General features: G+C 43.9%; 1 protein-coding gene across 1 annotated transcript in view; it reads left to right on the top strand.

The window, feature by feature from the left end:
- DAPK3 (death associated protein kinase 3) overlaps positions 1-16,559 on the top strand; it is a 38,598-nt gene extending 22,039 nt beyond the window's left edge. The window contains exons 8-10 of the mRNA XM_085890769.1: positions 5,946-5,991; positions 11,546-11,865; positions 13,346-16,559. Coding sequence (XP_085746895.1) covers positions 5,946-5,991; positions 11,546-11,865; positions 13,346-13,619 — 640 coding nt within the window. The 3' untranslated portion in view covers positions 13,620-16,559. The remainder of the gene's footprint in view (positions 1-5,945; positions 5,992-11,545; positions 11,866-13,345) is intronic.
- The last annotated feature ends 10,180 nt before the right edge of the window (positions 16,560-26,739 follow it).

Here is a 26,739-nt window from a genome sequence, read left to right as displayed (position 1 = left end):
GTGAGGCCAAATTGCCTTCTCCTGCATCCAACTTCCTTGTTCCTTGTAAGCTCTGTAGCGTGGTGTGATATGACGTGACGGCAAGTGGTGCCGACTCCCGGCGTGCTTGATGCCATCACAGCCCTGACTCCATTTTTCTTTGTCAGATGGAAGGAAGGACATAAATATTGATGCGACTGCACCGCTTAAAAAATTACCTTACTCCTCAGTACAAATTCAGAGAAAAAGTACTGCTAAACTACAGGCTTGTTTTGTGATTCATGTTCCAACTATTTGGAAAACTGTTTATTAAAATGCTTCAACTGCCTATCGCTTCCGTGCGCTTTGCCTTTTTCAAAAACCTGAGTTATTTTTCGACCTTTCATTCAACTCGTGTCAAAAAATTCCACCTATTACAACGCTTCCTTCCTTCATTCTCTCAATTCTTCCCCCTCGCCCCTCCCCTTCAAATCTCCCTACTTCTACCCCTCCCCTGCATCCAAAGCCTCCTCCCCTCCCTCTTCCTCAACAGTGTGGACCTCAAACATCCGAGGCCTTCGCTCTAACCTGACATCTCTCCATACAGGTTGCCACTGACAAACCAGACATAATTTGCTCAACAAACTTTCCTCCTTCAAAACATCTCTGACTCCTTAGTTTCTCTCCCTGGTTATTCCCTCCTCTGGTATGATAGACCTGAACCTCGTCCTGGTGGCGGAGTTGCTCTCTATCAAAAACTTTATTCCTCACTCTCCATGCACTGCTCTCATTCCTTCACACCCTCAGGAATACCTCTGATTCTGGCTTCCCCTCCACTCCCACCTCTTGTTTATCTATGTTTTTGGACCATCTACAAAACAGTGATAACTCCATTTACATTTTGCTTGCCGAAAACAGGGACCAACGTCTATCTACTCATCCAAACTCTCTCTTCCTCATACAGTGGGGAGAACAAGTATTTGATACACTGCCGATTTTGCAGGTTTTCCCACTTACAAAGCACGTCGAGGTCTGTAATTTTTATCATTGGTACACATCAACTGTGAAAGACGGAATCTAAAACAAAAATCCTGAAAATCACATTGTATGATTTTTTAAAAAATTAATTTGCATTTTATTGCATGAAATAAGTATTTGATACATCAGAAAAACAGAACTTAATATTTGGTACAGAAACCTTTGTTTGCAATTACAGAGATCAGACGTTTCCTGTAGTACTTAACCAGGTTTGCACAGACTGCAGCAGGGATTTTGGCCCACTCCTGCATACAGATCTTCTCCAGATCCTTCAGGTTTCGGGGCTGTCGCTGGGCAACACAGACCTTCAGCTCCCTCCAAAGATTTTCTATTGGGTTCAGGTCTGGAGAATGGCTAGGCCACTCCAAGACCTTGAGATGCTTCTTACGGAGCCACTCCTTAGTTGCCCTGGCTGTGTGTTTCGGGTCGTTATCATGCTGGAAGACCCAGCCACGCCCCATCTTCAATGCTCTTGTTGAGGGAAGGAGGTTGTTGGCTAAGATCTCGTGATACATGGCCCCATCCATCCTCTCCTCAATATGGTGTAGTCGTCCTGTCCCCTTTGCAGAAAAGCATCCCCAAAGAATGATGTTTCCACCTCTATGCTTCACGGTTGGGATGGTGTTCTTGGGGTTGTATTCTTCCTTCTTCTTCCTCCAAACATGGCGAGTGGAGTTTAACCCAAAAACTCTATTTTGGTCTCAGACCACATGACCTTGTCCCATTCCTCCTCTGGATCATCCAGATGGTCATTGGCAAACTTCAGACGGGCCTGGACATGCGCTGGCTTGAGCAGAGGGACCTTGCGTGCACTGCAGGATTTTAATCCATGACGGCGTAGTGTGTTACTTATGGTTTTCTTTGATACCGTGGTCCCAGCTCTCTTCAGGTCATTGACCAGGTCCTGCCGTGTCGTTCTGGGCTGATGCCTCACCTTTCTCATGATCATTGAGGCTCCACGAGGTGAGATCTTGCATGGAGCCCCAGACCGAGGGAGATTGACGGTTATCTTGAACTTCTTCCATTTTCTAATAATTGCGCCAACAGTTGTTGCCTTCTCACCAAGCTGCTTGCCTATTGTCCTGTAGCCCATCCCAGCCCCTTGTGCAAGTCTACAATTTTGTCCCTGATGTCCTTAGACAGCTCTCTGGTCTTGCCCATTGTGGAGAGGTTGGAGTCTGATTGATTGAGTGTGGACAGCTGTCTTTTATGCAGATAACGAGTTCAAACTGGTGCAGTTAATACATAACAGGTAATGAGTGGAGAATGGGAGGGCTTCTTAAAGACAAAACTAACAGGTCTGTGAGAGCTGGAATTCTTACTGGTTGGTAGGTGATCAAATACTTATTTCATGCAATAAAATGCAAATTAATTATTTAAAAATCATACAATGTGATTTTCAGGATTTTTGTTTTAGACTCCGTCTTTCACAGTTGAAGTGTACCTATGATAAAAATTACATACCTCTACGTGCTTTGTAAGTGGGAAAACCTGCAAAATCGGCAGTGTATCAAATACTTGTTCTCCCCACTGTATGTGGTGACTTCATTTGCCATCATGCCAGTTGGCTGGGTGTGGGTACCTCTCACCTGCTGTCAGTTAAAAGCTAGATGTTGTGGTATTTGTGAGTAAGCATTAGTAAATGCCTATATATGAATGAGTAAAATTGACAGTTATATGTTTAAAGTTTTTTTCTAGCACGGATCAGTAAATTGTAATATAAACTGCTTGATGGATCCATCCTTTGTCCTCACAATCTCCACTGGCAAGATGAAGGCTGCTTTTGATGGTTCGATGATATCTGCTTCCAACATAGCTTCCACTTCCTCCTTCATCACAGATTGCACAACATAAGGCGTTTGGTGCTCCTTGATTCTGACTGGCTCATTTATGGTGGTCTCAATCTTAATCTCCTCCAGGTTGGTAGTACCCGGGATTCCGGTGAAGACGTCCGCAAACTCCTAGAGTAACTCTTGGATTTCCTCCCTCTGCCTTGCTGACACCTGCCAGGGCACTTCAGCAAAGGATTTCTGCGACTCATTAGAACTGACACGATTTGTCAACTTCCCGACTGGGTTCTCGGCCAACGATACTCCATCCCTTCTGGATTTGATTTTGACCAATCTCCCCAGAAAATATCCGCTATTCTTCCCCTGCTCCAATCGGTCCATCTGACCATATTCTTGTGAATGTGGTCATCTCTCTGGCTGTTACTAGAGAACCACCTCAGTGCCGATGAGTCTGGCATTTCACTCAGGCCAACTGGCAGGGACTTCTTGACTGGTCTCCCATTTCTGATTTCCCTGACATCCACCCATCATGGGAATTCTTTCAAAGAAATTTGCTCTCTCTCATGCACAGATTTATCCCATCTCACCTTGAGTTGTCATGCCCTTCCTCCCACCCATAGTACACTGAAGCTTGTGGTGAGGCAGTTGTCCTCAAACAACTTGCCTTTGCCTTGAGTAGGATTTACCTTCCATGAGGCGATCTCATTTCCTTTCACAAAGCTCAGAACAAGTATGTGTCTACCCTCAGGAGAGCCAGGAAACATCTTTCTCATCTCATGTCTGAACTCTCAAACCTGTCTCCCTCCGCCAAATCCTGGTGACGTCTGGTTAAGTCTGTTTCTGGTGCATGTTCCCCCTCTATCCCCTCCCTTACCTCAAATAGCTGCACAGCTGACACTGCATGTGAAAAGGCTGAATGCCTAAACTCTGTGTTTGCTTCTAAATCTTGTGTCCCAAACCCATCGCTTTCTGTACCCACCTTACCCAGTCGCACCCAACTGTTGCTGGACTCTGTGTCCTTTTCTCCTGACAAGGTGGAGCGTTTACTGTCAAACCTCGACTCGGATTCTACAACCGGTCCAGACGGCATCAGCCCACGTGTCCAAAAAACCTGCTCTTCTGCTCTTGCTCACCCTCTCTCTGTTCTATTCACACTCTCATTTTCTCAAGGTCATCTGCCATCTGCTTGGAAATCAGTAAACATTACCGCTCTGCATAAAAAAAAAAGTTGAAAAAACAGATCCCGACAACTAGAGACCAATAAAATCATCCTCCTCCCAATCATCAGCAAGGTCACGGAATCCATCATAGCTTCTGACATCAAATCCTTCCTCTTCTCCAACAGCTTGATTTCGATCATCAATTTGGATTCAGACCACGTCACTCCACCCTGGACATGTTGCTTCTGCTTTCCCGACAATGGATGGAGGTTCTGAATGATAGACATGAGATCAGAGCCATCTCCCCAGACATATCGCATGCTTCTGACACGGTCTGGCACCCACCCAGCTCACCAAACTCTCTTCCTATGGTATTCAAGGCCATCTCCACTCATGGCTCGCAAACTTCCTCTCCTGTCGCAGCCAACGTGTGGCCCTAAATGGAGTTCTTTCATCCCCTCTTCCAGTCCAGGCTGGAGTTCCTCAAGGTAGCCTTCTGGGCCCTGTTCTTTTCTGGTTTTCATCAATGATCTCTCTGACTCTCTGGAAAATCTTCTTTATTTCTTTTTCTGATGACTCCACCCTCTGCCGTACCATCTGTAATCCCTCAGATCGGCAAGCAGCAGTTTCTTTGCTCTCTGCAGATGTGGAGAAAATCACAAGTTGGTCTAACACTTGGAACATGTCTTTCAATCCTGACAAATCTCACACTCTCACTCTGTCTCTCTGAAAGGACCATCTGGAACCCCCTCCCCCCCCCCCATTCTACTTTCTCAACAATCCACTTGAAGAAGTCCTTTCTTTCAAGCCTTTGGTTCTCACTATCTGCCATGATCTTTCCTGGGAAAGCCACATTTCCAAGCTCGTCTCCTAAGCCAGTTGCCGACAGGGAATCCTCCGTCATGCAAAGTCCTTTTTTGGCACACCTGAGCTCTCGACCACATACAAAGCTTTCATCTGCACCCTGATGGAGTGCTGCTCTCCCCTCTGGTCTGGTGCTCCCGCGTCACCCCTTTCTTGGCTTCACACTGGAAACCAAGGCATTTAGGATCATTGGTATCTCCCACGATGAGGCTAAGACTTTGGGTCTCTCACTCTGTCACCACAGGCAGGTCGGTGGTCTTTCTGTCTTCTATCATCTCCTCTGCAGCCAGGCACCCACCCCCCCACCCCACTCTGTTTGCGATCTGTCACCTCCATATTTCCTCAGGGCACTCAAGGTCTGCCAGCAACCCCCTTCTGGTAAAACTACCAATATCACGAATCACTGCTCACCTTCACTCTTTCATTCCACTTTTTCCCCGCCTTTGGAACAAACTCCCACACTCTCTTCAATCCCATTCCTCCCTCCAGCCCTTCAAAGCAACTGTTCACCACCACCTCTTATCTTCCCCCTTATCTTCCAAAACAATGATCTTTTCTACCCCCGTTAATCCACCCCAAACCCACCTTTAAATTCCCTGCTTTCCTTCCTGAAAATCCCTGTAGTGTCCATCTTGTTTACCCCGTGTACCCGACCCCATCCCTCTCCCTTCAACAGATCTCATGTCTCTGTTCCCCTATGTTTTGTGCTTCCCTCTCTCGCCCCTCTTTTCTTCTGCTCCCTTTGCTCTAGGCTCTGTGTGTTCGCTCTTGTACGAGCCTCGATATTGGATTCAAAAATAGAAAACAAAAAAACAGGTGCTCAAAATATAACATTCAATTTAAATTAAGTTGTTCGTCAATCACAAACTGAGTTTCTTGTAGACACAGACAGACAGACAGACAGATGGCTGGATGGACGGACAGACATGAACCAATTGCTGAACTCCGATTTCCGCTTCACGTGCATGGGGTAATTGCACTATTTCTGTGTAACTTGTACTGTGCAGCATATTTGCATTGCAGCAAGATATATTGATTGTTATAATTTTGTAACCTGCTATCTTTTACACCCCCACCCCATTATCCCTCCCCCCTTCTTCAACCTTGAAGATCTTATCCTATTCTCTCATTGCAGGAAAAGGCTGTCCATCAACGAAACCATGGCACACCCTTGGATAAAGGTAAAGGCAAAGACTGCAATTTCTTTCCTGAAATTTGATTTGTTGGCTTTTGTAATTATTTAGTTTTGGTGGGGGGGGGGGTGGAGGAATAAATTTCTTTGTGGTGCAGGTTGAGGTTGAGGTTTTATGTTTCGTACCTTTATCTGTAAGAATACACTTGCTGAAACTGGAAGCATAAACTTTACCAAGATACTTGCTTCGTCGCATGTCAAAATTGCAGGAAAGTGTAAGAGCAGGCCTGGAAGGATTTGTTTCATCATCACACCATTTTAAAGCCTTTATCCCTGAGCAGGGGTCAGCTTTTTGCGGGCTCCAATCATGGTTCCCTTTCTTGTGGCAATGTTTTTTTTTTTTTTGTTACGGCCGGATGCCCTTCCTGACGCCAACCCTTTAGTCGCCTTCGACGCGCAGGGATAATTACCAGTATACTGGTGCTCATTTTGCCAACCTCGGAAGGATGACAGGCTGAGTCAACCCCCCTGATGTTAATTCAGTGGCCAGCAGGGCTCGAACTCAGGACCCCGAGGATCCCAAGCCACCACCTTGACCACTAAGCCAACACGAGACTTCCTGGAAGGATTTGATTACGGTTTTGAATCATAAAATAGGAGAACTGATTGTCGTTTGCTTTCAGCACTTTCTGTGCACACTGATGTTCAGAAACTCCAGGGGCACAACAACCTGGAGGGTTTCAAACAAGCTCAAGTTCATTTGTTCAATTTGTTTGCAGCCTGTGGCTGCTGGTTGCACCGTCGCTGGGAGTGTGGCTGTGCCATGGATGCAGTGCCCCCTGTAGGTTATGACAGGAATTTCTAATTTGTTCAGGGTGTCGATTTTGATTTCTGTCTCGTGGCGTGATTATTTCACCAACCCAAATAATAATAATTATTTTCTTGAATGTTAAAAAAAAATTTTTGCTGATAATGCCTTTTGATTTGATTCCAGATAATTTGATTATATATGTTCTGGAGATTGATATAATTAGCAAGATTTTATTATTTGTTCGTTATTCTTTATTTGGTAGAAGTGATGAGTCATCCTTGAATAGTGCACAGCAATGAAATCCTGCACACGTTTGTTTGTTGATTTGCCACATGTTGGCCTCTGCTCAGATCTTCCAGGAACCCGTAATGACAACAACAGGCATACACAAGTCTGGAGACGGCGATGGTTCACGAGCAATGTACATTGTACACGGTTCGCCTTTTTTATTTTTTGACCTTCGAGGGGACGCCACGGGCAAACTGGTGGGAATCGGGAAAAACGTAAATGATGAAAGTTGTAGTACTCGAAGAGCACTACTTGCATACCAACTTTCCTTCGAAACAGTTGAAACCCCTTGGAGCTTGATGCCCAATTTATTGATTTTTTTTTTTGACATTTTCTAAGTTTGTGACCTTGACCTTGGGACGAAAATGAAAAATCAATTTCCGTGGGGCTATGCAGGTTCCATTGGGCTAACCAAATACCGAAACCCCTGCCAGATTCGACAAACCCCTTCGGAGAAGATGTAACTTGAAATCGGCTACCCCCTAAAAACGCATGTTTTTTTTTGGGCGTGGCTCCGCCCATTAGGAGCGCAGCATGCCCATTCTCAAGAAAACACAATTAGATCATGATATAAACCTCCCACCCAAATTTTATCAAGATCGGATCAAAACCCACGGAGCTATGCTCGGGACAGACAGACAGACAGACAGACACCCATAACTAATATAGTGGTCACTTACTGATTCGTGAACCAATACAAGCATAAAATGTAAATCAAAATACAAAGCATGACACCAATGGACACCAGGGAGATTGATCCAAAATATTCCTTTTCTCAAATACGATGTAAAAGCCGTCAAGGAGGATGCTGACTGATGCACATCTCCACGAAGAAGATCGTCCTTCCCCTCATGGCCAGACGTGTCTTTTTTGTTGTTTTCTCTGATTTTGGGGGCGGGGGGGGGCAGGGGGTGGTTACATGTGAAATCTCCAAGTACTTGCTTTTTTATGGCAATTAAAACCCCAAGTGTCTCAGTCTGGCGCAACCACCTTCGGTTGTCCACGACGGTGAAAGAACATATGTGTTCAAGCTCTTTCCTATTGAGCTCATTAACATCGGGCGAAGCATTACCTCCACCATCCCTACACATTTCTACTTTAACATTATTTTGTGTGGAATTTAAATATCCCACAGTGGGGGGGGGGGTGGGGGGGTTAGCATGATCTTTGGCTCCTCGTGGAGCTGCCACACACACACACACACACACACACACACACACACACACACACACACACACACACACACACACACACACACACACACACACGGACATGTACGACACAACACAGCCACTGAGCTTGGGATACTGTGGGTACCAGCAACGTCACAACGCTGCTGCCTTTCTCACTGCGCTCGGCAGGGCATTTCTCAAGCAGAAATTTCCACCTCCCCATGCATGCCAACCTACGGGGATTGTCCGTGCTCTTAACCTTTCAATGCTTAGCGTTGAGCAAGGAAGCAGCACGTACTATTTTGAAGTCTTTGGTATAATCCGGCCGGGGTTTGAACCACCGATTTCCCAGACTCGGAGCACACGTTTGTTCCAAAAAAACTAACGATATAGAGGGCCAGGACCGCATTTTTCGGTGTATTAACCGCACCCTTGTTTTTCACCCTCCAAATAAAAATAAGATATTGATGATGATATTTTCTCATCTATATCCAAATGCATTTATACATTAACTTTGTATGGAACAAAGTGACGGAGGTATCAACATGCTTACTCCCATGTCCGCTTAATTTCATCGAACAGTCTTATTCTCATGTTCAAGAAGTTGAAGAGAGAGGAGAGGATACCAAGAAGTTTTTATTTTTCTTTCTTATTTTTATAGTATTATAAAGAGGATTTTTTTTGCTCCTAGAAAAAGGAAGAAAAGGGATTCATCCCAGTATCATACATATTTATTGTGGATTTGTGGCCTTGAAAAGGGCTGTTTGGATTTGATGAAGCTTTTCAGCAAAACCTGAGGAAATCCTAATCAATGCTTTCCTCGTCGAAGATGGCATGTAACTCATTGTCCGCATCAGGGTGGAGCAAGTCCACATCGCTGTCCACATCTTTTACAGCCTCCTCCTCCCAAACGATGTCGTCCTCTGTACCGTCCCTGTTGTTGGAGATGCCGCATTTCAGAAATGCTCACTTGATGATGTCCGACGGTATCTCCTCCAACACCTTGACGATCCAGCCGCGGATCATCGGAAGGTCGACCTTTCTCGTCCTCCCGATGAACGCCGGCAGTCTCCCAGTCACCATGATGCTCAGCCAACGGAGCAACGGGAGTAAAGGTGAAAATGCTCTTCAGAATCCGAGTCGAAAATCCCGGCGGGAAACACGTCACGAAATGTTGATTTTCAACTGATGAAAATACCAAGTCTGGGAAATCGGAAAGTTAGTCTGTGGTGGTTCCACCGAGATGTAGATGATGTTCCTCGAAACCCGGGTCGAATACAAAGACCTGTGAAGTAAGAAAGTTTGTCTGGTTGACGTGAGTAATCAACGGGAAGAAAGTTAGGAACTGCTCCTAGAAACGAGGGAAAACGAAGAGAACCAGGAAGAACGATGAAAACCAAAGCCAAAAGAACCGAGCAGCACTGGTACTTCTGAAAGCTTCACCGTCCCACGTGGCTCCTCGCTCTCGTGTGATTCTTCTTCTTCCTTTTAAATCCATTTCCTGCCCTCGTAGAGAAAAGTACTCGGGGTTGATTGGTTGTTCCTCGTTTTACACCACGCCCCACTATCCAGCATTTGCTTGCACAGCGTCAGCATGAAAGGAACAAGCTTGGTGGATTAATTCTAACTGCATTCATGTAGAAACTGATGTGTGTAAAACGATAGTCACCGCGACAAGTCCCTCGACTATCCTCCCGTTCTGTTGCGCACGAACAATGACGCCGGCTGGAAACTTCTATTTGGGCAGTGTCTTCCTCTTGAACACGACGTATGATGGAAGCTTGCCACTCAAGCTTATTTGAGGTGGGTGCTCCGTTATTGGACTCCAGCCATTGTGAATAATTCTTGTTTTGAAGTGAGACCAGGTGTTCCTCAAGGTAGCGTTCTGGGCCCTCTTCTTTTTTCTGGTTTTCATCAATGATCTCTCCAATTCTCTGGAAAATCCTCATCTCTAGGCTGATGACTCCACCCTTTGCTGTACCATCTGTCATCCCTCAGCATGCAGCAGTTTCTTCGCTCTCTGCAGATCGAGGTAAAATCACAAACTGGTCCAACACGTGTAACATGTCTTTCAATCCGGACAAATTTCACACTCTCACTTTGTCTCTCCGAAGGAACCGTTGAAAAAGTGGATTGGGGGGAGGGGGGGTTCAAAACAATCCTCTGGGAGAAGTCCTTTCTTTCAAGCTTCTGGGTCTCACAATCTGCCATGATCTTTCCAAGCCACATTTCAAACCTGGCCTCCAAAGCCAGTCGCCGACTGGGAATCCTCCGTCGTGCAAAAGTCCTTCCTTGGCTCACCTGAGCTCCTGACCACTTACAAAGCTTTCGTCCGCAGCCTGAAGGAGTACTGCTCTCCCCTCTAGTCTGGTGCTCTCCTGCCTCCCACCTTTCTCGGCTTCACGCTGTAGAAACCAAGGCTTTTCGGATCATCGGCTTCTCCCATGATGAAACTGAGTTTTTGGGCCTCTCGCTCACCACAGGTTGGTCGGTGGTCTTTCTGTCTTCTGCCGTCTCCTCTCCAGCCTTGCCCCCCCTGCTCTCTCTGCGATTTGTCCCCATCACATTTCCGCAGGGCGCTCAAGGTCCGCCAACAACCCCCTTCTGGTAAAACAACCAAAATCACGGATCACTTGCTCACCTTCACGCTTTCATTCCTCTTTTTTTTCCCGCCTTTGGAATAAACTCCCTCACTGTGTTCAATCCCATACTTCCCTCCAGGCCTTCAAAACAGCTGTTCACCACCACCTATCGTCCCCCATCCAAATCCTCGATCTTTTCTACCCCCGATAATCCACCCAAGCCCACCTCCTTCAAATTCCCTGCTTTCCTTCCTGAAAGTCCCTGTAATGTCCATCTTGTATTCCCCATGTTCCCCGCCCCATCCCTCTCCCTTCCACAGATCTCCCAATGTCTCTGTTCCCCACTGTTTTGTCCTTCCCACTCCCACCCCTCTTGTCTCATGCCCCTCCTTGCTGTGCGTTGTTAAGATGATTCTACGGGGGGGGTTTTGCACATTTTCCTTTCACATCTCGCATTGCACTGTCCCCTTACAGTTCCATACCATTGTTGCAGATGCTAAAGTGAGCATGGGATGGGTAAATTGAGCAGAGGAAATGGTGAGAAAGGAAGTGTATGAGGAGGAGGAGGAAGAAAAATAATTAGTGTTTGTGCATGTTTTTTTTGTTTTTTCCAATATATTTGCCTGTTCAGTGTTATGTAATTGGTCCCATAGTTAATGTCTGGTACTTGGATATTGTTGAGTCAGCAGAAAGTAACCAAGTCTACCAACTTACCCGGCATTTCAACCCCTTTATTCACTGCCATCGTAGAGCAAACGGGTTTGCCCTGTCCTCGGCATGGAGAGCAACAAAAGAGAGAAGGAAAAACGCCATTTAAAACCAAGCCGACTGAAGGAGTACACACTTAAATCCCATTCAAGCATGCGGCCGAACAGCACATACCTGAACTTTGAGCGGTTCACGCGTGTTGTTGAAGAGCTGACGGCCATTGAGGCAGGAGTGGGGGCACTGCAGCACGGACGACAAACCCTGAGGTCGACCGTGTCAACACTGGTGGAGAGTTGCGGGCGCCTCGAGGCTCGGGGTCGGCAGGCCGGAGAAGGACTTCGGCACGAGTTGTCACATGCAAGGTGTGCACACTTGAGTGTTTGGACATCGGTTTCATCAACGGAGCACTTTGCATTTAGTTATCTGTGTCGACAAGAAACGTTTGATCGGAATAAATTGAGTGATGCTCAACCCTCCAATTAAAGCTTGGCATGATGGGATTTTAGTGACCCGGTAGCTTTGATCCATTCCTTCTGATCCATTCATTCTGCAATAACTAAGAATGAGTAACACAGACCAGGAGGCAGAGACTTCGTTGTCATACGAAACTGGAGACCTACTCATTGAAAGGTAACCATATAATGGGGAAGTTAATCAGCTGAGCTCTCATACATTTTTTATTTCATTTACTCAAACATTCCGTCCATAACAGTTTGGAGCAAAGCTGAAGTTTTCTTTATGTGATCTCTTGACAGGAGGGAAAGTCTCGGGCATCTTTCTCACCATATTCAGGTTACTGTTCCAACAGCATTTCCCCCGTTCTATTCTGGTTTTGCTCTTCCATGCCCTTTCACCCTTCTGCCCAACCCCAACCCCTCTGTTCTCTTCGGATTATTCGAGGAACACTCACCTTATTGATGTCCCCAAGTGTAAGATTGATGCTCATCTTAATTCATTTCATCCCCATCCCTTTCTGGCAAGTGTAACTGTCTTCATGAGTCTCTTGTATCATGTAATTTCTTCCAGGACTTCGAACCCGTTGACCACTGCCACCTCGCTTTCCCTCGTGTCTGCCTTGCGTTCGGGAATAATCCCAATAAAATTATCTTTTGATATAATTTATAAGGAAACATCTTTACCACTTTGGAACAAGGCTGAAAGCTTTCCGCTGTGCTTGTTGGTGTCTTGTGGAATGTGACTTGGCAGGTAAAATTGCCTCTTGTACAGCGCTCTAGTTGCTGTGAAACCATTGTGTGTAATGCTTTAGCTTTCCTCCAAATGGGTGAGGAATCTTTATTTTTAATTCCCAATTGTTACGGATGTGATCGATAAGTTCGACTCCTTGTCACAGCTGCCGTCATGAACGAGAGAGACTCGATTGACATCGAGTTGATGAATTGCTATGATTCGTACAGTTTAGTGCTTCACCATAGAATGTTTAATCCCGATTAAGATGGCCAAGTCATAGTTGGAGGTTGAATGTGTGCGTGTGCGTGTGCGTGCGCGTGCGTGCTCCATCACTCCAAAACCATGAAACCTAGCGGCCCCAAACTTTTCATGCATACGAAGGGAACTCGAAGGGAGTGCATGAATGAAATCTGTGTATTTGTGTAAATTTAAACACCCCTTTTCAAGGGGTTGGTGGGAGGAGGGACCTGGCGTTGCCCAACAATACTGGGTACCTTTGCTCATAGGTAATAAATATGTGACGCACAACTCTATGCCACACAACACAGATTCTGCTACGCTCTACTGATGTGAGGTGGTGTTGCCCATTTCATTAACTTTTGTGCAAAACACAGCAAACGCAGCTTGTTCATCTATTTTCTACCCTCGGTGTAGATATGAAGCTCGGAAGGCAGAGGCAACAAGGCGACATGCCGAGGCTGAGGCACGGCTGCTGGAAGAAGCCGTTCGAGAGGTGGAGGTACGATGGGCACAACGTGAGGCCCAGCTGGATACGCTCGCACAGGAGGTCACCTCTCAGCTCGCTTCGCTGCAAGACATGCTGGGAGAAGCCGGGATCAGCTTGGAGGGATGTGACTACCTGGCTGCAAATCCACGACCCGATGGATTCATTCTCAGTGTGGACCTTCCGTCACTTTCTAATGTGTGACAGCTTGGCCATAATGAAGAATTTGTGAAATGGATCTTCACTACAAGTAACTTTGCCACTTATGCTCGTTGTTTTTCCCTCCAATAGGCTTTTATGAGTAGTAGTAGTAGTAGTAGTAGTAGTAGTAGTAGTAGTAGTAGTAGTAGTAGTAGTAGTAGTATTGTTGTTGTTGTTATTAATATTATTTTATCCCTTGTTATTTTCAGGCCTTTTTGGAGAAATGGGTGCTAAATTTAAATATACATGGTTTTACTCACGGAACTCCTGAAAAGGAGAGCGCACGTACAATCCTCATCGGGTGGCATCCATTCCTGAGGAAATTGAGGAAATTCCTCCGGAGAAAATGCCCTGCTGAGTGAGGTGAGAAAAGCGGTGCCATTGTGACGACCAGAGTATCCAGGGAAGTGAAGGCACTTCCCCCAAGCCTGGTGTGCGTGCGTTGTGTCAGCTCCATTACAAGCCTTAGACCTTGTATTTTACAAACAAAAACCTTCACCATGTTCTCGATAAATGGACGAGTGCACGTATTGCGCCAACCTAAAGAACTCTACAACCCTGAGTGCTTGGTTCCGACAGTGAAGGGTTCTGGTGGTTCTGTGATGTTGTGGGGCACATTTTCCTGTCATGGTTTGGGTACAGTCATTCCTTTCGAAGGCAGCGTCAATGCCGATCAGTACTTCATGGTACTGAGTGATCGTCTTCACCCCATGTTGCAGCATTTCATTCCTGCCGGGAAGGGTGCCTTCCAGGATGACGATGCCCCATCCACAGAGCACGTGTCGTCACCCAATGGTTTGATGAGCATGACACTGATGTTATCCATTTGTCATGGCCTTCTCAGTCACCAGGTCGGAACCCAATCGAGCATTTATGGAACATTCTGGAATGATGCCCAAGACGTCGTTTTCCACCTGCATCGAACAGGTGTGAGTCGATGGATTTTCTCGTGGAAGAATGGTGCCGCCGTCCCTCCTGCAGAATTCCAGACGCTGGTGGACTCTATGCCACGGTGAATACAGGCCATACTGGCCACATGTGGTGGCCCAATGCCCCATCAAGTGATTTCACATTGGTGCTTCCATTTTTTTGTCCGCTACCTGTACGTATCGGTTTTGTCCGAATCACTTTTTTTTAAAAAGTCTCGCATCCGGATTCGGATCTTCACCAAAATCACATCGATTCGTCCTTGTCACACACCCATTCTCGCCACCAAGTTTCGTTCGAATCCATCCACAACTTTTTGAGATATCCTGTTCGCAGACACAGGGCTGAAAACATAAGCAAGGTCCACCTTCAGTGGCGGAGCTTTTGAAGATGTTTACAGAAGAGTTCACTGTGTTCATCACCGTTTGTAACGTTTATTATAATGAAGTGTACCGACTTGCCAACAACAAAGCCTTGACACTGTAATGCTTGGGAAGAAGTCTTATCATGTAAATGCCAGATAAAGACCCAGCCAGATACCAAGTTGTTCACAAAGTGTTAGCAGCTCTCCAATTGAAAGACTGACCGTAATATTGCTAACAAAAGCGATTAAAACTCTCATAATTTGTGCAAATCTCATTTCCAAGAGATATGGTCCTGCTAAAAGGCAGGTAAGACAGTTAATTTTTTTTCTGATACGTTCCATTTCCCTGTTTCATCCATTTATCTTTTTTGTGTAGCTTCAAAGTCGAGGCTCGTGGAGGAACTAGGACATAGAACGGATCAGGACATAACGGAACAAAAGGAACAGTAGAAAGAGAGGGGGTGGGGGCACACCAACATAAGAATTGAGGGTCAAAATATAGGGAGACTTGGAGAAATGAGAGATGTGGGGAAAAATGAGTGGTGTGGGAGGACACAGGGGGTCGACAAGATGGATACGGAAAGAGAACTCTCATGAAGGAAAGCCTGGGAATTTGGAAAAACGTGGGCATGGAGGAGGGGTGGTTAACAGGGGAAGAAAAGATCATGGTTTTTGGATGGGGTTGGTGGTTAACAGGTGTCGTGAAGACCTCGAGGGAAGGATGAGATTGAGGTGAATCTGGAAGTGGGTTCCATTTGCTGGAGAAAATAGGAGCGAATGAGTGGAGGTGAGTAGTGATCCTGGATTTCAGGAGTTTTGCACCCTGCAGAAACATGGGTTGGGGGGGGGGGTTGCTGCGGAGGGAGAGCAAAACATGGAAACATATAGATTCATGACAGTTCTTTACACACTCAAGACATTAATTTGTGTTGATCCAGGCAATGTGTCTGTGCCTTGCTGTGCTTTTTTTTGTTTTGCAGTTCTTGGATCTTTGCTGTGTCGCTTGTATAATTAAACCAACTGGCTTTCTTAAAAATGTAGCTTGCCTTCTTGCTTAGTGGATCTGAATGGCTATCGTCTGAATCCACGTTTTCCAGATTATACAGGTACCCCAAATTTATTTCATGATTGGACTGAAACGGCCTATTTTAAACGTGTTTGATTTCACTCGTGTCACTCATGAACATCTCAACAAGATGATTATTGGACAAAATACTGTTTTTCATGGTGTTGATGGAGTTTTTATTTGCATCATTTATTATTAACCTAATACAGTTAATCACTCTGCTATTTGTTACCTTTGAACAGCATTGTTTCATGCTTAACTACCTATCCAATTTTTTAGTTGTTATAATTTGTGCACAACACTATTTGTATTTAACCCGCACTTGTTTTTTTCTGAGTTTATTGCTTTAATCTCCATCACTAACTGGTTATTTCTTTATGAACTCGTATGATATATTGAACCTTTAAGAATACCAAACTGTGCTCCATTTTTATTATTATTATTATTATCATTATTGTCATAAAAACAAATAAATTTGTTTAAACACTTTTTTAATCTCATCTCCGGTCACGTAAGTTGTTTACGAGTCATTAACCAGGTCACAAATCTAATTTAAATAAAGAGCAATCAGAGATTGCAGACCCTCTCCAGGACTCGTTTTGTGCGGTGTTTGTGTACTGGTGTGTTACATAATTAGAGATAATTACAACGGCCACTTTATAACTGCTCGCAGTGATGACCGGTTCAGCCATTTCAGAGAAGATTTTTGAAGGTAAAAAAAAAAGGCCGCCGAATCACGTGACCGATGACGTCATCAAAATTTTTGTGGACCATTTTATCCCTCGATAACCCTAAAAAAAATCACATGGATCGGATGTAGCGTTCTACAATTGCAATTATGATGTCATAATGAAGGCACCTATGACGTCATAAAAATCACTCGTTTCCCATGAGGAGTACTTGCCGTGTGCTAAGTTTCAATTTTTTTCTTTGTGCAGTTTCAGAGATACAGAGGTCCAAAGTTTTTTTTTTTTTTTTTTTCCGTTTTTAGCTCGCCTGTTCGAAGAACAGAGAGCTATAGCGATACCCCCGACGTGAGCGTCAGCGTCAGCGTGAAAATGTTAAATTTTTTTGGTGCAAGTTATTTAGAAACTTGCCATTCATTTAATATGTGTACTTGGATGCTGATATTTGGCAGGGAGGTTCCTTTGGAGTATACTATTGGTGAAGTGAAGTTGAAATTATAAAATAATTTCAAATGTTTAAAATTTTTGACCTGTTTTTAACTTAACTTTTTTTGTGCAAGTTATTTAGAAGCTTGCCATTCATTTAATATGTGTACTAGGATGCTGATATTTGTCATGGAGGTTCCTTTGGGGTATACTATTGGTGTAGTGAAGTTGCAATTATAAAATAATTTCAAATGTTTTAAATTTTTGACCTGTTTTGAACTTAACTTTTTTGTAGCACATCAACGTTAAAGTTTTTGGTACAAGTAATTTAGAAGCTTGCCATTCATTTAATATGTGGACTAGGATGCTGATATTTGGCATGGAGGTTCCTTTGCGGTGTATTATTGATGTAGTGAAGTTGAAATTAAAAAATAATTTCAAATGTTTTAAATTTTTGACCTGTTTTGAACCTAACTTTTTTGTAGCACATCAACGTTAAAGTTTTTGGTGCAAGTTATTTAGAAGCTTGCTATTCATTACTATGTACTAGGATGCTGGTATTTGGCATGGAGGTTCCTTTGGGGTATACTATTGGTGTAGTGAAGTTGAAATTAAAAAATAATTTCAAATGTTTTAAATTTTTGACCTGTTTTGAACTTAACTTTTTTGTAGCACATCAACGTTAAAGTTTTTTTCCTTTCTCATGTTTTTATCTACCACACTATTTTTTTACTGATTACAATATACATATATTGCTTGAAAATTATTTGGATCAGACTTCACTGCATTGCTTTATAAAAAATATTATTAGACTAGTCTTATAAAAACGATAAATGTATAAACAAGGCGAGCATTGGGTGGTTTTGACACCATCTCTCTGGTTCTAACATGGCTGCCACATCACGTGACCTATTGCGGCATAGTTATCATTAAAACATTCTGCATGAGTAGTCGCTCCTTTGGTGAAAATTCTCAATCCGACAAGCGGTTGTGGAGAAAAACACGGAAGTTCTGTGCGAACAAACAAACCCAAATGCAATACCTTCTCCTTCAGCGAGGGTAATTACTGCACCGTAGTCTCAAGAAGGAAGCCAGACGTAACAATACGCAAACACACACACACACACACAGTCGTGGCCAAAAATATTGGCACTCTTGCACTTTTTTTCAAATGATGCACAATTTCTTCCAGAAAATTGTTGAAATTTTTAAAAATTTTGGTATCCACATACATGTAATTTCTTTGGTTTGCAGTGGAACGAAACAAAGAAACCCTGAAATAATTACTAAATCCAAAAATGTCCTGGACAATATTATTGGCACCTTTTAGATGTTGTAAGAAATAATTAGATTTCAAGCAGGTGATATTCCTATACTTTAGAATTGAACTCCCCTGTGGTGAGTTGCAGGTGCCTTCAATATTTAAAAAAAAAATCACTCATTCAACCAGTTTGAATCGAGAAAAGGAGTCATTCTGCTGTTTTGTGTCGCTGTGTACACAATAAGCATGGGGAGAAGAAAGAAAACCAGAGAATTGTCTGAGGAGGTCAGACACAAGATTGTAGCCAAGCATGGACAATCTCAAGGTGACAAATCCATCTCCAGAGACCTTGATGTTCCTGTATCCATCGTAAGCAATGTTATCAGGAAGTATAAGGCCCATGGCACTAAAGCCAATCTCCCTGGGCGTGGTCACACGAGTAAACTTGATTGAAGATTGCAGCGAAGGATTGTTTGAATGGTAGAGAAAGCACCTCGATCAACTGCCAAACAGATTCAAGCTGACCTTCAGACACAAGGTACGACAGTTTCAACTCACAACCATCCATGGACAGATGAAACCAATTTAAAGGTTTTTGGTGAAGCACATCATCTCTGTTTACAGAAAACAAAATGAAGCCTTCAAAGAATAGAATACCTTCCAAACAGTTAAGCATGGAGGAGGTTCAGTGATTTATTAGGGTTGCTGTGCTGCCCCTCTGGCACTGGGTGCCTTGAATGTGTGCACAGCATCATCAAATCAGGGGATTACCAAGGAGGAATTTTGGAGCACAATGTTCAACCCAGTGTCAGAAAGCTGGGTCTCCGTCAAAGGTCATGGGTCTTGTAGCAGGACAATGACCCCAAACACACTTCACAAAGCACCCAGGAATGGTTGAAGACAAAATGCCGGACTGTTCTGAAGTGGCCAGCAATGAGTCCGGATCTCAATCCCATTGGACACGTGTGGGGAGATCTGAAAACAGCAGTTGGGAGAAGGCACCCTTCAAATCTGGGAGAACTGGAGCAGTTTGTACAGGAAGAGTGGGACAAACTACCAGTCGAGAGGTGAAGGAAGCTCATTCATGGCTGGAGGAAGTGCTTGACTGCAGTTATTTTGTCCAAAGCCCGTGATACCAAATGTTAAGTCGAGGGTGTTAATCATTTTGTCAATGTCATTTATTTTTATTTTCTGATTGCAAAGGATTTATTAAATTCTGAATCAAAAACAAAGGTTCTGTAAAGTGAACAATGAAATAAAGAATTGTGGAGATGAAATACTTTTGTCAATTTCAACTTATTTTTTTGGAGAAAATTGTGAGTTATTTAAAAAAAAAGTGCAAGGGTGCCAATGTTTTTGTACTTACAGAAGGTATTTTATTTGAAGTTATAACCTAAACTTGAAAGCAATCGACAGATTTCCCAACTGCCCGGATAATCAGCTGATCACCGTTTATCATCGAGGTTTCGATCCTTTCAGCCCAGAACCTCTCCAAACTGCGGATCCACAACCCCAGTCACGGGTCCACAGCAGTAGTTTACTCAACGTCAATGGACCCACAACCTCAAAGTTGTGTCCATCATACACCACTTTATATGATAATAAATTAGGTGATAAACACTTTACCTTGCAGACACGTCCATGACACAACACCTCCATCTACCCACAGACGCAAACTGTTATTCAAATATTAAACCTGTCATCAACAACCGATTTTAACATGCTGCACTGCGTATCCTTGCAACCACCAACAAATTATTTTAATGCTTATTTATAATGCATTTTATAAATATTATCTATTTGTACATCTATTTATTTTATATTATTTGATTGACAGAGGTTATCTTTTCACCCCTGTCTGTCTGTGATTTCAAAAAGTTGTGGAAAGATTCCGATAAAATTTTGTGGGCAGTTTGGGTGTGTGACAAGGACGAAATTATTTGATTTTGGAGAAGATCGAGATCCATAAAATTTTAAGTGATTCTTCACCATCGAATCCATCCATTGGGACCATACTCTGTGCAGAGCGTTGATGCTGCCGAAGCAGTGTCCTTGGCTATTTGGTACAATCCTGGACGGGTCACCACTCTGACACAGGATACCAACAAGCTGGCACTCATTTTGCCGACCTCCAAAGGATGACAGGCAGAGTCAACCCCACCTGGTATTAATTCAACAGCCACGGGGGATTTGAACTCAGGATCCAAGGATCCCAAGCCCACCACTCTAGCCATTAAGCCAACACCAGGCACACCATTGAATGATATGGCCAAAAACTATATATAGCACGATATCTCAAAAAGTTGTGGACGGATTCGGACAAAACTTGGTGGACAGGTTTGGTGTGTGACAAGTGTGTTCACTACTATTGGCATTGCACGTGGTACACGCTTGGGATAATTGGGAGCTTCAGTAGTGCACGTTTCTGTCTATGCTGTTTGATTCAGCAACAAGTGAGGAAACCGGTCGGGTGGCTGAGCGGGTCGTGTAGCATTGGGATTCTGATGTATACGTACTACTTGTGAATGTCTGCAGCTTAAGAGGAACTCCGCTCAGGTTTGAAACGTCAAATGGGTTCTCTTGTGTAGCTTTTCTTGGTCACTTTATGCAGCTTCATTTCGCTGGAAGAGCAAGAATCATTGAAAAAATTCTCGGATCAGAATCTGGATTCGGATCTTCACCAATATCTAATCATTTTGTCCTTGTCACATACCCAAACTCTCCACCAAATTTCGTCCGATGCCGTCCACAACTTTTTGAGATATTTTGTTCACAAACAAACAGACAGACAAACAGATGGCGGTGAAAACATAACCTCCATCCACCCTCGGTGGTGGAAGTAACCAGAAGGCACGTGCGATTGGGCGGAGATTAAATAAAAAAAATCGTCTGAGTGTCAGACAGGCAATTGTTCATTGCGGTTTTACCGGGTCAGACTTGATCCGTGGTGGTTGCTCACGATTACAGCCAGGAGGTCCACGGCGTTTCATAAAAAAAACCACAACCCAAAGTTGTGTTCATACGTTTTTTAAATTTTCCATTGAACCGACATGAAACTTTCCATAATAATCTTTGTAATTATGAAGAATAAAGCAACACAAAAAATGAAACTAGTGAATTTAGAAGACATGTTCTGAATGGCTGCCCTGCTGCAGCAGCAACAAATGGTTCCTCCTGGTGGAGTTGTGGATAACTCGGCTGCATTCCTGAACCGGGAAGGCTTTGACGTTGGTGGAATTTTCATTTTTGATGTCGTCAGTCGTCTGAGGTCTCCCTTGGTACACTCTATCCTTCAAGTTACCCCAACGATGGAAGTCGGGGAGGTTGAGGTCTGGAGAATGGGGCGCTCATTCAACATCTGTCCTCCTGGAGACTATTCAATCACTGAGTTTCTGTTGTAGCCACTGCGTCGATCTTTTGGAAGTGAGATGTGGCCCTATCTTGCTTGAAACCATTGTATAAGCCTTTCGATGTGGTGCTTCCTCGCTAATTCAACCCAGAACTGAACTTTCAAGTACCGTTCAGCGGTTACTGTTCCCAATTTCCCTTCTTCATCTTGAAACCACAAAGGTCCAATGATCCCAGATTTGCTTATGACAACCCATGTGGTGCAACGGCCTTTCAAGAACTTTATCAGGAGAACAAGAACCCCAAAACACGTTGTTTTTAGAGGAAGCATGACCACCTAAAAGAAAGTGGGCCTCGTGAGAAAACCACACATAACTCAGAAAATTTGGATCCTGATACATTTTTTTTCCTCAAACCATTCACAGATCGTCACACAAAGTTTTTTTTTTATCATTGTCGGTTAGTTTTTGCATCATTTTCATGTGATACGGGTACATTTTTAGTTCAAAGGGTGGAGGAGCTCCTTGTGAGCCAACGGCCATCCATATCTCGTGCCCCCAACTGTGTCTTGCGGTCAGATTGCGGAAGAGTGTGTTGGAGTGGTGCTGAGGTGTCGTCCACCAGACGACGGTCTCCTTGGATTAACCTGAGGTGGTCCCCTCAGTTGGGTGCCTGGAATGTCCTATCCCAAAGAGAGGATGATCACCTGTCTCTGTTATCACCTGAGCTCAAGCGTTTGGACATAGGTATTGCAGCACTCTCTGAGGTTCGGGGACTGGATTGCGTAAAGATAATAGCACTGCATGTTGTTGTTTTTTTTGTGAAACATCCTGTACTATTTGAATTTAAACAATGAATGTGGTCATCATTAGTTACATATTTATACGGTATGCCATCCCGACGAGGGTAATGAAAGACCGAGAAGGAACATGAGGAAGTAAAGAGCAAAGATGAGTCATCAGTCCTCAGATCTTCACCAAAACTGAATCAGTTCTTCCTTGTCACACACCCAATACGTCCACCAAGTTTCGTCCGCATCCGTCCACAACTTTTTGAGATATCGTGCTATGTATCGTTTTTGGACCGATCTCTCAATGATGAAGAATCATTGAAAAAATTATAGGAGCCGGATCCGGATCTTCACCAAAATCGAATCGGTTCGTCCTTCTCACACTCACTCCGAACCTGTCCACAAAATTTCATCCGGATCCGTCCACAGCTTTTTGAGATGTCGTGTACACAGACAGACAGACAGACAAACAGACAAACAAACAGGAAGAAGACATTGTGCAGAGCACGGTACTTGCAAATTCCATGAAACAAATTTGACCTCAACAATAATTGGCTAATTGAATTCAAGGACCAAATATGCAAATCCTCTTCAAATTTCAAGTCATTCGGATGAAAATTGAGGATTTTAGAAATACCACCGAAGTTGTTGACCTTTGGCCTATGTTGACCTTTTGACCTCAAAAACAATCGGCTTCTTCCTTCTGATAAACTCTACCACGTGGTGAAGTTTCGTGAAGATTGGCTTTAAAATGTGACCTGCAGGTGACAAAGAGACAGACAAACAGACAGAATAACAAAATCGACTCACCAATATACTCGAAAAATCTTCGATTTTGTAAGTAACAAACAGACACAAAGACGTTAAAACATCACCTTCTTCACCTTCGTTGGTGGAGGTAACAATTTATTTACTCAGACAATTAGGGATTGTCTCTTCGGACTGTTACCGACACGAATACACCAATCGCGGCGTCGAGGAAACGAAGAAACCCACGAAACCTCCCATTATAATGGAGCCAGGACAGAACAACTGGAGTGTTTGTACAAACTTTTGTTTGTTTGTTTGCAAAGAACAGGAGCTCGTGTGTGTATAAATGTGGCTTCAAGAACACGTGCATGTGCCACAATCTGGAACCGCTTAGCGTGATCGTCTGGGGCACGTTCAGGATTGTTCGGGAGGTGCTGATTCGTGGCACAATCACTTTTTTGAGCAGGCATTCTTGTTGGGTCCTCGCACACAGGGGTTGGTTGTATCCGACCAATCTCCAAGGGAGTACGGATTGCCAATGGGATGTGCCTCTTGATGCGGTCCTCCAGTTTGAGGGTGTGCGACCTACCTACCTGGCACCACACTGACACTCAAAATTAACATTGTTCATTTTCTTGTGAAATTTTCTTTTCGGAAATATTTCTTATGGCAGAAATATTCCTTTTCGGGTGACAAGGCAGTGAAGTTGGCAGCGTGCTTGCCTCCAGAGCACGACCTAAACCCACTCCTGGGCCAAATTTACACTTTCCAGCATTGTTTGTGAAGCAGAGTCCGATTGATTTGAGATGTCGGAGCACCAGCCTAAACCAGCCGGTGTGCTAATAGTGACGCGACAATCGGATCCACAGTTCAAGCCCTGGTGGTCACAATCACCCAAAGCTGCCATTATTGTATGCTGTCAATAGATGGCGCTCTATCCCAGCACACCATCTGGAGCAGTGGTATCCAACCAGTTGATCACATCCAACCAGTTGATCGTGATTGACAGGTCGATCCCAGAGTCTGAAACAGTCGATCTTTAAAAAATATAGATATATATATATTTAAATATAGAGAGAGTGCTGTGGGAGCAGCCAATATTTTGTACGATGTTTGTATTTAAAACTGTGGCGGCCATGGGTCGCAACTGCAAGCTGCTGGAGTTTTTTTTTAAAAGCTAAATGTCGGCGCATAAGCCAAACAGAAATTATTTACATTTAAACGAACCAATTATCCATCTATGACGCAGCCACTGTACAGTTATCGAACCGCCGAAACATGGAATAGGCAGAAATGACGAGCGAGGAGCCAAGGCCATCCAAGAAGAGGGCAAAAACCAATAATGTCTAGCAGGAATGGGAAAGTAAATTTATTTTTGCAAATATCAAAGATAAGAGCATCTGTGCCATTTGTCACCAGAGTGTAGCCTTGAGTGAAAGCGTTTGGAACAGCATCACAAGACGATGCATGCAAAAGTTCAAGAAAATTTTCCTTTAAACACCACGATCCGGACAAAGGAAGTTGGGGAGTTCAAGGGAATTTTGAAAGCTCAACAGTCACTCTTTTCGAAACTTGTGGCTAAAGGCAAGGCCAGCACAGAGGGAACATAATTCACCATATTTTGGCGAAACATAAGAAACAATTCACTGATGGCTATGGCGGTTGCTGCCGACACCTTGTTCAAAGACTTTTCAAACAGGGATGAAATTACGATAGCCATCAAGGGCATGCCACTTGGCACTTCAACAGTAGCCAGAAGGGTGGAATCATTGTCCGAGGACGTGTCTCAGTAATTTCACCAAGACGTCAGACTGTGCACGTTTCTCCCTGCAGTTTGATGAATTGGTAGACATGACGGAGACGGCCCAGCTGATTGTTTTCGTTTGCATGGCATTCAAAGACTGAACAACAAAAGAGGACTTCCTCACTCTTTTGCCACTCGAAGAGAGGACAAGAGGTGAGGATGTCTGTGTTCGGGTAATGCTGGATGTCAATGGAGGCTTTATTGCATTTTTCAGAAATGACCCTGAATTCCCCTTCTTTGTCAAATACCACTGTGTTGTTATCCAGGAACAAGTGCTAACGAGCAAGGTTATTGACTTTTCTCATGGAATAACAGTTGTTGTCAAGATCGTCAACTTGATTCGTGCCAGAACTCTGCAACATCGCTCATTCAAATTGTTACTCGATGAGCTTGATGCCACCTATGTTGAGCTAATCTTTTGTGCAGATGTGAGGTTTCAGCTCTTACACGAGCCTCGACGTGGTATACAAAAAAGCTGTTAGTCACCTTTCTTTGTGACTTTGTGAAATTGTCACCTTTCTTAAATCAAGAGAAGAGGTGTACAGTGTCAGATCAGATAATGCATGGTTGCTAGACTTGGGGTTTCTTGCAGCCATAATGGCAAAATTGAATGAGCTGAATCGTGAGCTGCAGGAGAGGGACAGAGACTTGTCACACATGATCAGTGCAGTGAATGTGTTCAACTTGAAACTGATTGAGCCTGTGGTCCTCCTCCCAGTTAAAGAGCACATGACGGAGCACTTCCAAAATATGGGGAAAAATCCTATAAAATGTCAAAGACAAAAGGTTCCATCCCAAAAAATTGTGACCACCTGAACATATTGGAAAAGGAATTCAATATCAGGTGGGAGACAAGATGGAAGAAATCATGTTTGTCTCGAATCATTTTCTTCAAGTGGACATTGGAGAACCGACAGCAACATTTCAGCAGGTGATTGAACAAAGCAGTGCACTTGACATGGAGGTAATCACCATGCAAAATGACATAGAGCTGAAAACTAGATCAAGACACAAAGACTTTTGGGGACTTGTAAACAGAGAAAAGTGCCCTCCTCTGACATCCTGTGCACTCAAGGTGAAGGCCTACTTTGGTTCCACATATCGCTGTGAGATGACTTTTTCACAGATCAAAATCAAGTCCAAGTATCGCACTCGTCTCCCAGATGTCCGTCTGATGGACTGCATGAGACTGGCCATCTCAAACTATGACCCAGACTTCAAAGCGCTCACAGATAGTGTGCAAGCACAGGTGTCACACTACGAGTAGGTGAGTGCGGTTCATGGCGTACATTTTTGGGAGTTTTAGTCAAGTATAATTTTAAGGGTAGATGTGTTTCATTTAGATTCTAATTGTGACCTTGAGTAGAAAAAGGTTGGAGACCACTGTTCTGGAGGGTGCGTTAAGCTGGCTTTCTTATTTTGGAATCGTGTTGACGCAAAAGGTCAATGGTATTTATTTTGGCGATACCATGGATCTTTGGCTGATCATACTTTTGTTGGAACCACATCCTCTTATCAATTTGCTCAATTGTCTTTCCCGTTAATTGAATCTTAAAATTTATTGACTGACTGCATTTAAAATGTTACATCAGAGGTCACAAGGAGAGTGATTTTGAGTTCTGGAAAAACTCCCTCCCACCTCCTGAAACCAGAAAATGGAGATGACAACCACCGAGAGAGAATGATGTGTTAAAAAAAAAG

The sequence above is a fragment of the Eptatretus burgeri genome, chromosome 8, assembly GCF_056783735.1.
Source record: "Eptatretus burgeri isolate ZD-2024b chromosome 8, Ebu_testis_v1, whole genome shotgun sequence".
In the NCBI taxonomy this organism is placed as follows: Eukaryota; Metazoa; Chordata; class Myxini; order Myxiniformes; family Myxinidae; genus Eptatretus; species Eptatretus burgeri.
Note: the sequence above shows the minus strand (reverse complement) of the source record. Positions and strands in the feature narration are given on the sequence as shown.